At 39.0% G+C, this 12,793-nt stretch overlaps 1 protein-coding gene across 3 annotated transcripts in view; it reads left to right on the top strand.

Moving 5' to 3' along the window:
- The first annotated feature begins 1,413 nt into the window (after positions 1–1,413).
- Positions 1,414–12,793, top strand: part of THOC3 (THO complex 3) — a 41,750-nt gene continuing 30,370 nt past the window's right edge. For all 3 annotated transcript variants that reach the window (XM_037823148.1, XM_037823149.1, XM_037823147.1), the window contains exons 1-3: positions 1,414–1,708; positions 2,358–2,514; positions 3,909–4,113. In XM_037823148.1, coding sequence (XP_037679076.1) covers positions 1,442–1,708; positions 2,358–2,514; positions 3,909–4,113 — 629 coding nt within the window. In that variant the 5' untranslated portion in view covers positions 1,414–1,441. The remainder of the gene's footprint in view (positions 1,709–2,357; positions 2,515–3,908; positions 4,114–12,793) is intronic.

Genomic DNA, 12,793 nt, shown 5'->3' on the forward strand with positions numbered 1-12,793 from the left:
GAAACTCTGTACCCATTGACCAGTAGCTCCCTGCCTTTCACTCTCCCCAGGCCATAATGAAGTTGTATTTTCAAAATACAAGTTTCACTATTAAAGAGATATTATTCAATTCTAAAAAGGATGAATTAACATCATTCTGTGTGAAGAATGTAGGGTTTGTGGCCTGTACCATAAGCCTTCAGTGTAATAAGATTATCTTACTATATCTTAAAACAAAGGATGCTTCCTTCTTATTCTTTGAAGGTTTCATTAACATTCATTTTATTTGAGTCCATAGTGTAGTCGTTGATACCTTATAATGATGCTGATTCTGAAAATAATAAATTTTATTTGAAAAATTTATTGAATTTGAGAAGTTTACAGAATACTTTTTCATTGTTTCCTTGTTAAGTCAGTTAAATATTATTTTCCCATTATTTAGCCAGTGGTATAAAGGATAAGGGTGTTTGTGAGCTCACTCACATGAAAAGACTTCAGTTTTAAGCATTATATTGCTTAAATTTAATATTGTGATGCTTTCTAAAAGAAATATTTTGTAGACCCTATTTCACAGCCAAATTTCCAACTCTGTTTAGAAAGGATTACAAAATTGGACAAGGATTGACAATTGTTTTGTCAAGAATTTGAGTCAGTATATCTCTTTTAACATTTAAATAAAAATTTACTTTAACCTAAAATTTTTGTTTTTAAACTTTTTAGAGATAATTACAGATTCATGAAAGATTTGTTTTTAAACAAATTTCCAGCTGCTTCCTCACCACCAGAAACTTCCACCACCCATAGTGCTTCTCAAGGGCCTTGATGGATGCTGGCAGCTCACCACCTTGGTCCAGGAAGAAGCTGCTGAACTTGTGATCTAAGGGAAGCACATGAGCAATGGGAAACAATTGAAGGGGGTGGGGGCCACGGGTGAACATTTACTTTTCACGTCTACATCCTTCATAATCATATACAAGTAGTATCTTTCAAAACAAAGGATTTGCTTTTAATCAAATCGCCAAGTCCCTGCTCAATACTTCTCTTTTCCTTTCATATACCGCTAAGCTCCTTTTATAGAGACAAGCTCGCTGATTCCTCTCCAACCAAAAAATTGTGGTTTTTAGTTTAAAACCAAAAAGTGAAAATGGGGAATGACTCTAAAGTTTAGAGGGATAGGGGTGGTTCCCTTCATCGATTAAATAAGGATACAGATATAATTACCAGGGGGTAGGTAAGGGGGCAATTAAACAGCCTCGGAAGATTGTAAAGCAAACATAAGTAAGAACTACTATTTGAAAGGGCAAAGGCGCGCGCGCTCTGCCTGTCGGGATTTGCAGTCTCTTACGGGTCGCACCATAATGCGGCGGCGCAGAGGCGTACTGTCTTCGGGGCGCATGCGCGCGGCGGCGGCGGCGGCGGCGGCAGCGGGGGCAGAGACGTTGTAGTAGTCTAGGAGCTCGGCATGGCGGTCCCTGCGGCAGCCATGGGCCCCTCGGCGCTGAGCCAGAGCGGTCCCGGCTCAATGGCTCCCTGGTGCTCAGTGACCAGCGGCCCGTCGCGCTATGTGCTCGGGATGCAGGAGCTGTTCCGGGGCCACAGCAAGACGCGCGAGTTCCCAGCGCACAGCGCCAAGGTGCACTCAGTGGCCTGGAGCTGCGACGGGCGCCGCCTGGCCTCGGGGTCCTTTGACAAGACGGCCAGTGTCTTTTTGCTGGAGAAGGACCGGTTGGTGAGCTGCCAGGGCCCGGCCCAGGCGAGGGAGAGGGACTGTGGTGAGAAGGGAGGTGTGGCGGTGAGGAAAGGGGGTGAAAGGGAAGGTGGGCTTGAGGAGGCGCGAGGGAAAGGAGGTGGTGTGGAGAGAGTGTGCTAGTGAAGAAGGAGTGTGGTGATGAGTGCGCGAGTGGAGATGAAGAGGGAGGTGAGGACGTGGTGAGGAGGAGAGGACTGGGGTGAAGTGGGGGTGTGGTGAGGAGTGGCTAGGGGCTGCTGTGGTAAGGTGGGAGGGGGTCCTCTGTGGTGCTGAGGCTGGCCCCTTGAAAGTGATAGGGCGTCCTATGGGGATGAGCAGTTGGGCCAGGGGCTTTAATGGTGGAATAAGGATGGAAAGCACGGAAGAGAGAGGAAGGCTCAGAGCCTTGATGTATAACCCATCCTCAACAAAGTTCGGAGTAATTGAGGAGGGAAGGGGGGATATTGGGAAGAGTTTTGAAGAAAAGACTTGAAGGAGTGGACTGTTTTTTGATTATCCAGATCTTATTTGGTTGCTAGATGGCATGATTAAGGTTAAGGTTAATAAGATAACCTTGGATAAGGTTAAGAAGTTACATGTGGAGGCAGGTACATCTGTGTGAAGTGACTTCTGAATTCTGTTCTTTCAGGTCAAAGAAAACAATTATCGGGGACATGGGGATAGTGTGGACCAGCTTTGTTGGCATCCAAGTAATCCTGACCTCTTTGTCACTGCGTCTGGAGATAAAACCATTCGCATTTGGGATGTGAGGACTACAAAATGCATTGCCACTGTGAACACTAAAGGTGACTATTGAGGGAGGGCAGTTGGAAGATAAGCTATTTTTAACCATTCAACAAGTATTTACTGAACATCTCCTTGGTGCCTGGCCCTGTGCCAGATGTGGGACATCCTGAGCTGAATAAGACAGTCTCCAGCTCTAAGGACCTCATGGCTTGTGCAAAGAGAGACCTATGTGTAGAAAAACTAACATAATATAACATGATTCTTCCTATAATGGAAATATCTATAAGGTGGTTACTTAGAATAGAAATGCTTAAGTCTGCCTGGGGAAGATGGGAAAGGCCTCACAGAATCTGAGCAGACTCTTAGAGTAGCTGAAGGAATTTAGTGGTCAGGGTGCAGAGGGTGAGGAAGTTGCGGGGCGGGGTGCATGAGGGAAGCAGTTCTAGAAGGGAACAGCATGTGCAAAGGCATGGAAAATTTGGGAAACTGCTGATAGTACAGAATGGCTGAAACTTGGATTGTTGTGGTGATCCAGGAGAAAGTGATCAAGAAGTTGTGTAGCACATTTAGGCTCTGTTCTTCACCAGGAATGTCCAGTCAGTGAACCTTGAGGCCTTTTACTGTATGTCATTGACTCTTTAAGATGTCAATGATTATAAAATGCACAAATATTTTATATACTACTAAAGAAAGAAAATAAAATTTCCAGGTAACAATGATACACCAAAAATTCTAGAATGCACCCTGTTGTATTTTAAAATGTATCATAGATATTAAAATTTGAACAAATAGGCACCATAGAATTTATGAAGTCAATTAGATTTTTAATTGATATGTTCAGTGTGAATCACTGGACTTTGTTAGTAAGACTTACACCAGAAAGTAAAATGGTTTATTCTTTCCTGAAAGTATACCACTGGTGGTACATGAATGATTTAGGTGGTACATGAAATAACATTAAGGTTAAGCATGTATTGTAATGTCTGTTAAAAGAAAATAACTATTTCATGGAATTTATTGCTAAAGATGAAGCTAAATTTAAGTTAAAAAAATTCTATTGTCTATTTAAAAAAATAGTAAAGAAAAGTATAGCTATTAAATGGATAAGATAAAAATTATGAAGGTGGCATGTGAATGACAAGTTTGGGAAAAGCTGGTATGAGAACGAATAAGGGGTTTTGAGGTCAAACCTGGGTTTAGGTCTTGGCTTTATCATTTAATGCTCTGACACTATGGCTAATTTCTCTATATCTTCCATCTGTTCATTTGTAAAATGGATATAGTAAAGAATATATTAGTAAGGACCAAATGAGGAAATTCCTTTCCTCTGACTAGGACGTCAATAAATGAGCCTCTCAAGGACAGCTCTGGTCTTCTTTCTAGGATAGCAAAGTAACCTTCTGGAGGATTATGGACAGACAGGTTATCATGCTGCTTATATCTGGCTTCCCAGGAGAGAATATTAATATCTGCTGGAGTCCTGATGGACAGACCATTGCTGTAGGCAACAAGGATGATGTGGTGACCTTCATAGATGCCAAGACACACCGTTCTAAAGCAGAGGAGCAGTTCAAGTTTGAGGTCAACGAAATCTCCTGGAACAATGACAATAACATGTTCTTTCTGACAAATGGCAATGGTTGTATCAACATCCTCAGGTGAGGGGATTCTAGCTGAGGGAGCTGTCATGCCTTTTATTTTTATTTTTTGTTTGAGAGAGAAGTAGAGGGTTTACAGAAAAATAATGCATAAAATACAGGGTTCCTTTATACCACCCTATTATTAATGCCTTGCATTAGTTTGGTACATTTTTTTTTATTCAGTTTTATAGAGATATTTTCACATACCATGCAGTCATACAAAGTGTACATTCAGTTGTTCACAGTACCATTATATAGTTGTGTGTTCATCACCAAAATTAGTTTTTGAACATTTTCATTATCACACACACAAAAATAGTAAGAATAAAAATTAAAATGAAAAAGAACAATTAAAGTAAAAAAGAATGCTGGGTGCCCTTTTCTTCTCCCCCCGTTTTTCTACTCATCCGTCCATATACTGGACAAAGGGGAGTGTGGTTCACATGGCTTTCCCAATCACACTGTCACCCCTCATAAGCCACATTTTATACAATTATCTTCAAGATTCAGGGCTTAGTTGTAGTTTGATAGTTTCAGGTATTTACTGCTAGCTATTCCAATTCATTAGAACCTAAAAAGGGTTGTCTATATTGTGCATAAGAGTGCCCACCAGAGTGACCTCTCGGCTTCCTTTGGAATCTCTCTGCCACTGAAGCTTATTTCATTTCCTTTCACATCCCCCTTTTGGTCAAGAAGATGTTCTCCATCCCACGATGCCAGGTCTAGATTCCTCCCCGAGAGTCATATTCTACGTTGCCAGGGAGATTTACTCCCCTCGGTGTCAAATCCCATGTAGGGCGGAGGGCAGTGATTTCACTTGGCTTAGCTAGAGAGAGAGGGCCACATCTGAGTGACAAAGAGGCACTCAGGAGGAGACTCTCAGGCACAACTATAGGCGGGTTTGGCCTCTCCTTTGCAGCAACAGTCTTCCCAAGGGCAAGTCCTGTTGTAGAGGGCTCAGCCCATCAAACCACCAGTCCCCTATGTCTGAGCACATCAGCAACCATCGAGGTGGGGAAGCCCAACACCCCTGCATTCTCCACCAGCTCCTCGGGGGGCTCTGCATATTTTTTTCATTTCTTTTTTTAATTAACTTTTTAACAAAATTAACTATTAACTATATAAAAAAAATTTTTTTTAAAAGTACAATAAAAAAACATTTCAAACAAACCATAACAAGGGAGTAAGAAAAAGACAATAACCTAAAATAACTACTTTACTTCCAACATGTTCCTACTCTACCCCAAGAAAATAACCTAATATAGCAACATTTCTGTGAACTTGTGCCTACCATACCCACCAGAAATTAACAAACCATAGTCATTCCTGGGCATTCCCAGAACGTTAAATTTAATTTTGGTACATTTTTAAAGACGGACAAAACCGCATTTTTATAATTGTAATATTAGCTATAGTCCATGTTTTACCTTAGGGTTCATTGTTAGTGTTTTGTAGTCCCATTTTTTTTTTTTTTTTAATTTTTATTCTAGTAACATACAATCTAAGATTTCCCCTTTTAACCACTTTCAAATATATAATTCATAGCTGTTAATTATGTTCACATTGTTATGCTTCCATCACCACCATCCATTACCAAAACTTTTCCATCATCCCAAATACAAACTCTGTACAATTTAAGCATTAAATCCCTATTCCCTTCCTTGCCCCTGTCGCTGGTAACCTGTATTCTAGATTCTAACTCTGTGAGTTTGCTTATTCTGATTCCTATCAGTGAGATTGTACAATATTTATCCTTTTGTGTCTGGCTTATTTCACTCAACATGTTGTCTTCAAGTTCATCAATGTTGTAGGTTAGAGGGAGGTCAGAGACTTATTCTATGTACTTCCTATTGGAAGCATTTCTCTTTCTATATTGTAATTGCACATTTACTTGTCTCTATCTCCCATTAGACTCTAAGTTCCGTGGGGGAAAGGACTGTATTTAACTTGTTTAGTGTTGAATCCCTAGCACCTAGCCCAGTACCTCCTACACATAGTAGGTTCTCAGTAAATACTTCCTCTCTGAATGAATGAAATTGTGGAATTGAAATTCAGTTCTGTCCTATCCTATTTCTGCTATCCAAGATGAGCAATGCAAGGAAGAGTGAAATAGAATCTGTGATAGGAAGGCTGGGAGTTTGCTATGTAAAGTCCAGGGAAAGGAACATATAATATTGACTGTGGGATTGAAAGAGGCCGCTTCTGAGCTTGATCTTGAAACATGAGTAGAATTTTAAATTAGTAAAACAGGCATGAATGAGTATGAGTTGTTTTGAGAGTAGTTAGTAGGTTAGAGTTGCTGAGGAGTGGTAACAGATGAGTTATATCGGAGAGAGGGTATGATAATGGGAAGATAAAGCTGGAATATAATTTGGAACCATGAATTCTATGCTTAGCAACTTGGATTTTATTCTGTGGGCAGTGGGATCCCATGAAAATTTTCTTTTAATCTTTTTATTGTAAAATGAAACAGATGCAGGAAACCACACAAAACAAATATATAGCTTAAGTGAACTATTACATGTTTAACACCCATGTAACCCCACCCAGGTCAAGAAATAGTACTTTGCCAGCCACCTGAGAAGTCTATTCATGTGCTCTGTCTAAATCACAGCTCCTTCTCCTCATAAGTGACTACTGTCTTGATTATCATGGTGATCATTTTCTTGAATTACTTTATAGTTTAATCTCCTAGATGTATATTCCTAGATACTCTAGTCTTACCCATTTTTAAAAAATATTTATTTTGAGTCTGTTAAATTAAGTCCCCTTCCATCCCCTTTTTTCCCCTTATAACTCATCTCTTGAAAAACTAGGTTTATCATCCTATGAAGATTTCTCCCAGTCTGGATTTGCTCATTCCATATGCTTAATACTTTTATAAAGAGACACTTCCTCTCATCACTATTGGGTTACCTGGTAATAATACCCAGTAATATAATAAATATATAGTTCCTAATATATAATTTAGGAAAGGCAGGAAAATGCTTGATTCTTTCCCTTTGTCACCTCTTTTTAAGTTAATGAATTACTTCCCTATCCAAAGATCACCACTTAGTTTTTTTTTTTTTTTAAGAATCATTATGAACTCACATTTAAACATTTGTAATGCTTCAATCTACTGTAACTGTTATCTGTTGTAATTCACATCTACTGTAATTATTATCCTTATTGAAGCTCAAATATCCAATCTGGGCCCAACGGGAGCCTCTTCAAGTTAATTCCTTTTTTGACGTAATCCTAGTAGTTTTCTTTTTCATGTTTTCTGGTGTGACAAGCTGTTCCAGATTCATCTTGTGCATTTCCTGTCCCAGACCTTTAGTCAGGACAGTTTTCTCAGAAGCCCTGTATTCTTTTATTGGGAAATAATATTGGAGCTAGGAATGTCCATTGCTGCTGTTTGGTCATTGTTTCAAGGCCTTTCAATGGACAGACCTGTGAAATATGTGTATTTATTTTTAGAGATAAAATACCTTATGAATTCATACTGTTGACTTTCAGTTAAAATTCTTGACTACAGGGATTTGCTTCACTTCTTCTATATTACAAATATGTCTCCTTCCTCCCAAACTGGGTATCTGGTTCTCAAGGATGCAAAGGATTACAGAATTAGAATATCCTATTGTTACTCATTACCTTTATCCTACATTACGCCTACAAATAACTATCTTAATAACTATACTACTACCACCACCAACAACATGACTACTTAAAACAGTAAAAAAAAAATTTCTTGCGTATGCTTTTCCCATCCTTTCCCTATTTTAAAAGGTAGTCAATACTATATAATGACAGTATATAGCTGTTGGATATTTACTTTCCCTTTTAGCCATACACAGTTTCTACAAGAAACTATATATATAATGCCCACCACCTATTGCTGACAGGGCGACGCAGGAATGAGACACGGACACAAAGCTAAGAATTAAGGGAGCAGGGGGCCCACTTGCATCTCGTGCTAAGTGGACCACAATGCAGCCTTGCTCCAGCTATTTATTTCAGAAGATCAGGTGTATATGCTAAAGGTGCTCAGGTGGGGGAGAGCCCACCAGATACCTATATTTACATCAGGTGTATCCAATCTAGGTTTACATCCGGTGAATACAATCTAGGTTTAAGACAATGGTAGTCACAAGACACACATCTTTACAGGGCGGGCCTGCATGGCATTCTATGCAGGCCTGCGGCTGGGCATTCTAAGCCACCACCCTAGATATGCCTCAGGCAACATGGAAGACTCAGTTTCCCACAACCACCAGCCCTTATGTTCATGATTCTCTAGTCATTTTGGTTGTCAAAGCACATTCCCTAGTTAAGATTCCTCAAGAAGGGTTCATGGCAACAATTTTCCCTGAGTTCCTACTTATTACTAACAATTAAAAACTTACTACTTATTATATTGTGTTTATTATTTGTGCCCTGTATTTTTGGAAGTCAGTTTTGTTGGATTTAAAAATCCTCGACTCACATTTGCTTCTAGTGTACCTTGAATATGTTAATCCATTTTCTTTTTTTTTTTAATTTTTTTAATTCATTTTTTTAAGATATATTCACATACCATGCAGTCATACAAAACAAATCGTACATTCGATTGTTCACCGTACTGTTACATAGTTGTGCATTCATCACCAAAATCAATCCCTGACACCTTCATTACCACACACACAAAAATAACAAGAATAATAATTAAAGTGAAAAAGAGCAATTAAAGTAAAAAAGAACACTGGTTGCCTTTGTTTGTTTTCCTTCCCCCATATTTCTACTTATCCGTCCATAAACTAGACAAAGGGGTGTGTGGTTCATATGGCTTTCCCAATCACATTGTCACCCCTCATAAGCTACATTTTTATACAATCGTCTTCAAGATTCATGGGTTCTGGGCTGTAGTTTGATAGTTTCAGGTATCCACCGCCAGCTACCCCAATTCATTAGAACCTAAAAAGGGTTGTCTGTATTGTGTGTAAGAGTGCCCACCAGAGTGACCTCTTGGCTCCTTTTGGAATCTCTCTGCCACTGAAGCTTGTTTCATTTCTTTTCACTTCCCCCTTTTGGTCAAGAAGATGTTCTCCATCCCACGAAGCCGGGTCTACATTCCTCCCTGGTAGTCATATTCCACGTTGCCAGGGAGATTCACTCCCCCGGGTGTCTGATCCTACGTATGGGGGAGGGCAGTGATTTCACCTGCCAAGTTGTCTTAGCTAGAGAGAGAGGGCCACATTTGAGCAACAAAGAGACATTCGGGAGAAGGCTCTTAGGCACAATTATAGGGAGGCCTAGCCTCTCCTTTACAGCAAGAGTCTTCCCAAGGGCAAGTCCTGTGTAGAGGGCTCAACCCATCAAACCACCAGTCCCCTATGTCTGTGGGCACATTAGCAACCATCGAGGTGGGGCAGCCCAATACCCCTGCATTCTCCACCAGCTCCTCAAGGGGGCTCTGCATATTTTTTCCTTGTCTTTTTTTTTTAATTAACTTTTTTTTTTAAATCAACTGTATAAAAAAATAAAAAATTTAAAAAAACATACAGTAAAAGAACATTTCAAACAGACCATAACAAGGGAGTAAGAAAGAGACAACTTACCTAAGATAACTACTTTACTTCCAACATGTTCCTACTCTACCCCAAGAGAGTAACCTAATATAGCAACATTTCTGTGAACTTGTTCCTACTATACCCATCAGAAATGAACAGGCCATAGTCATTCCTGGTCATTCCCCAAACGTTCAGTTTACCCATGATAGCTTATCTGTTTGTATTGGATTATTGTTCCCCCTTCCTTAATTGCTCTCTATCACTAGTTCCCCTACATTCTACATTATAAACCATTTGTTTTACATTTTTCAATGTTCATGTTAGTGGTAGCATATAATATTTCTCTTTTTGTGCCAGGCTTATTTCACTCAGCATTATGTCTTCAAGGTTCATCCATGTTGTCATATGTTTCACGACATTGTTCCTTGTTACTGCTGCGTAGTATTCCATCGTGTGTATATAGCACATTTTATTTATCCACTCATCTGTTGAAGGACATTTGGGTTGTTTCCAACTCTTGGCAATTGTGAATAATGCTGCTATGAACATTGGCATGCAGATATCCGTTCGTGTCACTGCTTCCAGATCTTCCGGATATATACCGAGAAGTGGAATCGCTGGATTGAAGGGTAACTCTATATCTAGTTTTCTAAGGAACTGCCAGACTGATTTCCAGAGTGGCTGAACCATTATACAGTCCCACCAACAATGAATAAGAGTTCCAATTTCTCCACATCCCCTCCAGCATTTGTGGTTTCCTGTTTGTTTAATGGCAGCCATTCTAATCAGTGTGAGATGGTATCTCATTGTGGTCTTAGTTTGCGTCTCTCTAATAGCTAGTGAAGCTGAAAATTTTTTCATGTGTTTCTTGGCCATTTGTATTTCCTCTTCAGAGAGGTGTCTTTTCATGTCTTTTGCCCATTTTATAATTGGGCTGTCTGTACTCTTGTCATTGAGTTGTAGGATTTCTTTATATATGGAAGATATCAGTCTTTTGTCAGATACATGGTTTCTAAAAATTTTTTCCCATTGGGTTGGCTGCCTCTTTACCTTTTTGAGAAATTCCTTTGAGGTACAGAAACTACTAAGCTTGAGGAGTTCCCATTTATTTTTTCTTTTGTTGCTTCTGCTTTGGATATAAAGTCTAGGAACTTGCCACCTAATACAAGGTCTTGATGTTTTCCTACATTATCTTCTAGGAGTTTTATGTTACTTTCTTTTATATTGAGATCTTTGGTCCATTTTGAGTTAATTTTTGTGTAGGGGGTGAGGTAGGGGTCCTCTTTCATTCTTTTGGATATGGATATCCACCTCTCCCAGCCCCATTTGTTGAAAAGACCATTATGACTCAGTTCAGCGACTTTGAGGGCCTTATCAAAGGTCAGTCGGCCATAGATCTGAGGGTCTATCTCTGAATTCTCAATTCGATTCCATTGATCTATATGTTTATCTTTGTGCCAGTACCATGCTGTTTTGACAACTGTGGCTTTATAATAAGCTTCAAAGTCCGGGAGTGTAAGTCCTCCCACTTCATTCTTCTTTTTTGGAGTGTCTTTAGCAATTCGAGTCATCTTCCCTTTCCAAATAAATTTGATTACTAGCTTTTCCAAGTCTGCAAAGTAGGTTTTTGAAATTTTGATTGGAATTGCATTGAATCTACAGATGAGTTTGGGTAGAATTGACATCTTAATGACATTTAGCCTTCCTATCCATGAACATGGAATATTTTCCCATCTTTTAAGGCCCCCCTCTGTTTCTTTTAGTAGAGTTATGTAGTTTTCTTTGTATAGGTCTTTTACATCTTTGGTTAAGTTTATTCCTAGGTACTTGATTTTTTTAGTTGCTATTGAAAATGGTATCTTTTCTTGAGTTTCTCTTCAGATTGTTCATTTCTAGCATATAGAAACATTACTGACTTATGTGCATTAATCTTATATCCCGCTACTTTGCTAAGTTTATTAGCTCTATTAGCTGTATTGTCAATTTCTCAGAGTTTTCCAGATATAAGATCATATCATCTGCAAACAATGACAGTTTATTTCTTCCTTTCTAATTTGGATGGCTTTTATTTCTTTGTCTTGCCGGATTGCCCTGGCTAGCACTTCCAGCACAATGTTGAATAACAGCGGTGACAGCGGGCATCCTTGTCTTGTTCCTGATCTTAGAGAGAAGGCTTTCAGTCTCTCACCATTGAGTACTATGCTGGCTGTGGGTTTTTCATATATGCTGTTTATCATATTGAGGAAGTTTCCTTCAGTTCCTACCTTTTGAAGTGTTTTTATCAAAAAGGGATGCTGGATTTTGTTGAATGCTTTTTCAGCATCTATTGAGGTGATCCTTTGATTTTTCTCTTTTGTTTTATTAATGTGTTGTAATACATTGATTGATTTTCTTATGTTGAACTATCCTTGCATGCCTGGAATGAACCCAACTTGGTCATGATGAATGATTTTTTTAATGTATCTTTGCATTTGATTTGCAGGTATTTTGTTGAGAATTTTTGCATCTATATTCATGAGGGAGATTGGCCTGTAGTTTCCCTTTTTTGTAGCATCTTTGCCTGGTTTGGTATTAGATTGATGTTAGCTTCATAAAATGAGTTAGGTAGTGTTCCGTTTTCTTCAGTGTTTTGAAAGAGTTTAGGTAAGATTGGTGTCAGTTCTTTTTGGAAAGTTTGGTAGAATTCCCCTGTGAAGCCATCTGGCCCTGGGCATTTATTTGTGGGAAGCTTTTTGATGACTGATTGGATCTCTTTGCTTGTGATGGGTTGGTTGAGGTCTTCTATTTCTTCTCCGGTCAGTCTAGGTTGTTCATATGTTTCCAGGAAATTGTCCATTTCCTTTACATTATCCAGTTTGTTGGCATACAGTTGTTCATAGTATCCTCTTATAATTTTTTAAATTTCTTTGGGCTCTGCAGTTATGTCACCTTTCTCATTCATTATTTTGTTTATTGGGTCTTCTCTCTTTTTGATTTTGTCAGTCTAGCTAGGGACTTGTCAATCTTGTTGATCTTCTGAAAGAACCAACCTTTGGTGTTATTTATCCTCTCTATTGTTTCTTTGTTCTCTATTCATTTATTTCTGCTTTAATCCTTGTTATTTCCTTTTTTCTACTTACTTCAGGGTTGGTTTGTTGTTCATTTTCTAGCTTCTTCAGTTGATCCAT

This window comes from Choloepus didactylus (genome assembly GCF_015220235.1).
Source record: "Choloepus didactylus isolate mChoDid1 chromosome 11 unlocalized genomic scaffold, mChoDid1.pri SUPER_11_unloc1, whole genome shotgun sequence".
NCBI lineage: Eukaryota > Metazoa > Chordata > Mammalia > Pilosa > Megalonychidae > Choloepus > Choloepus didactylus.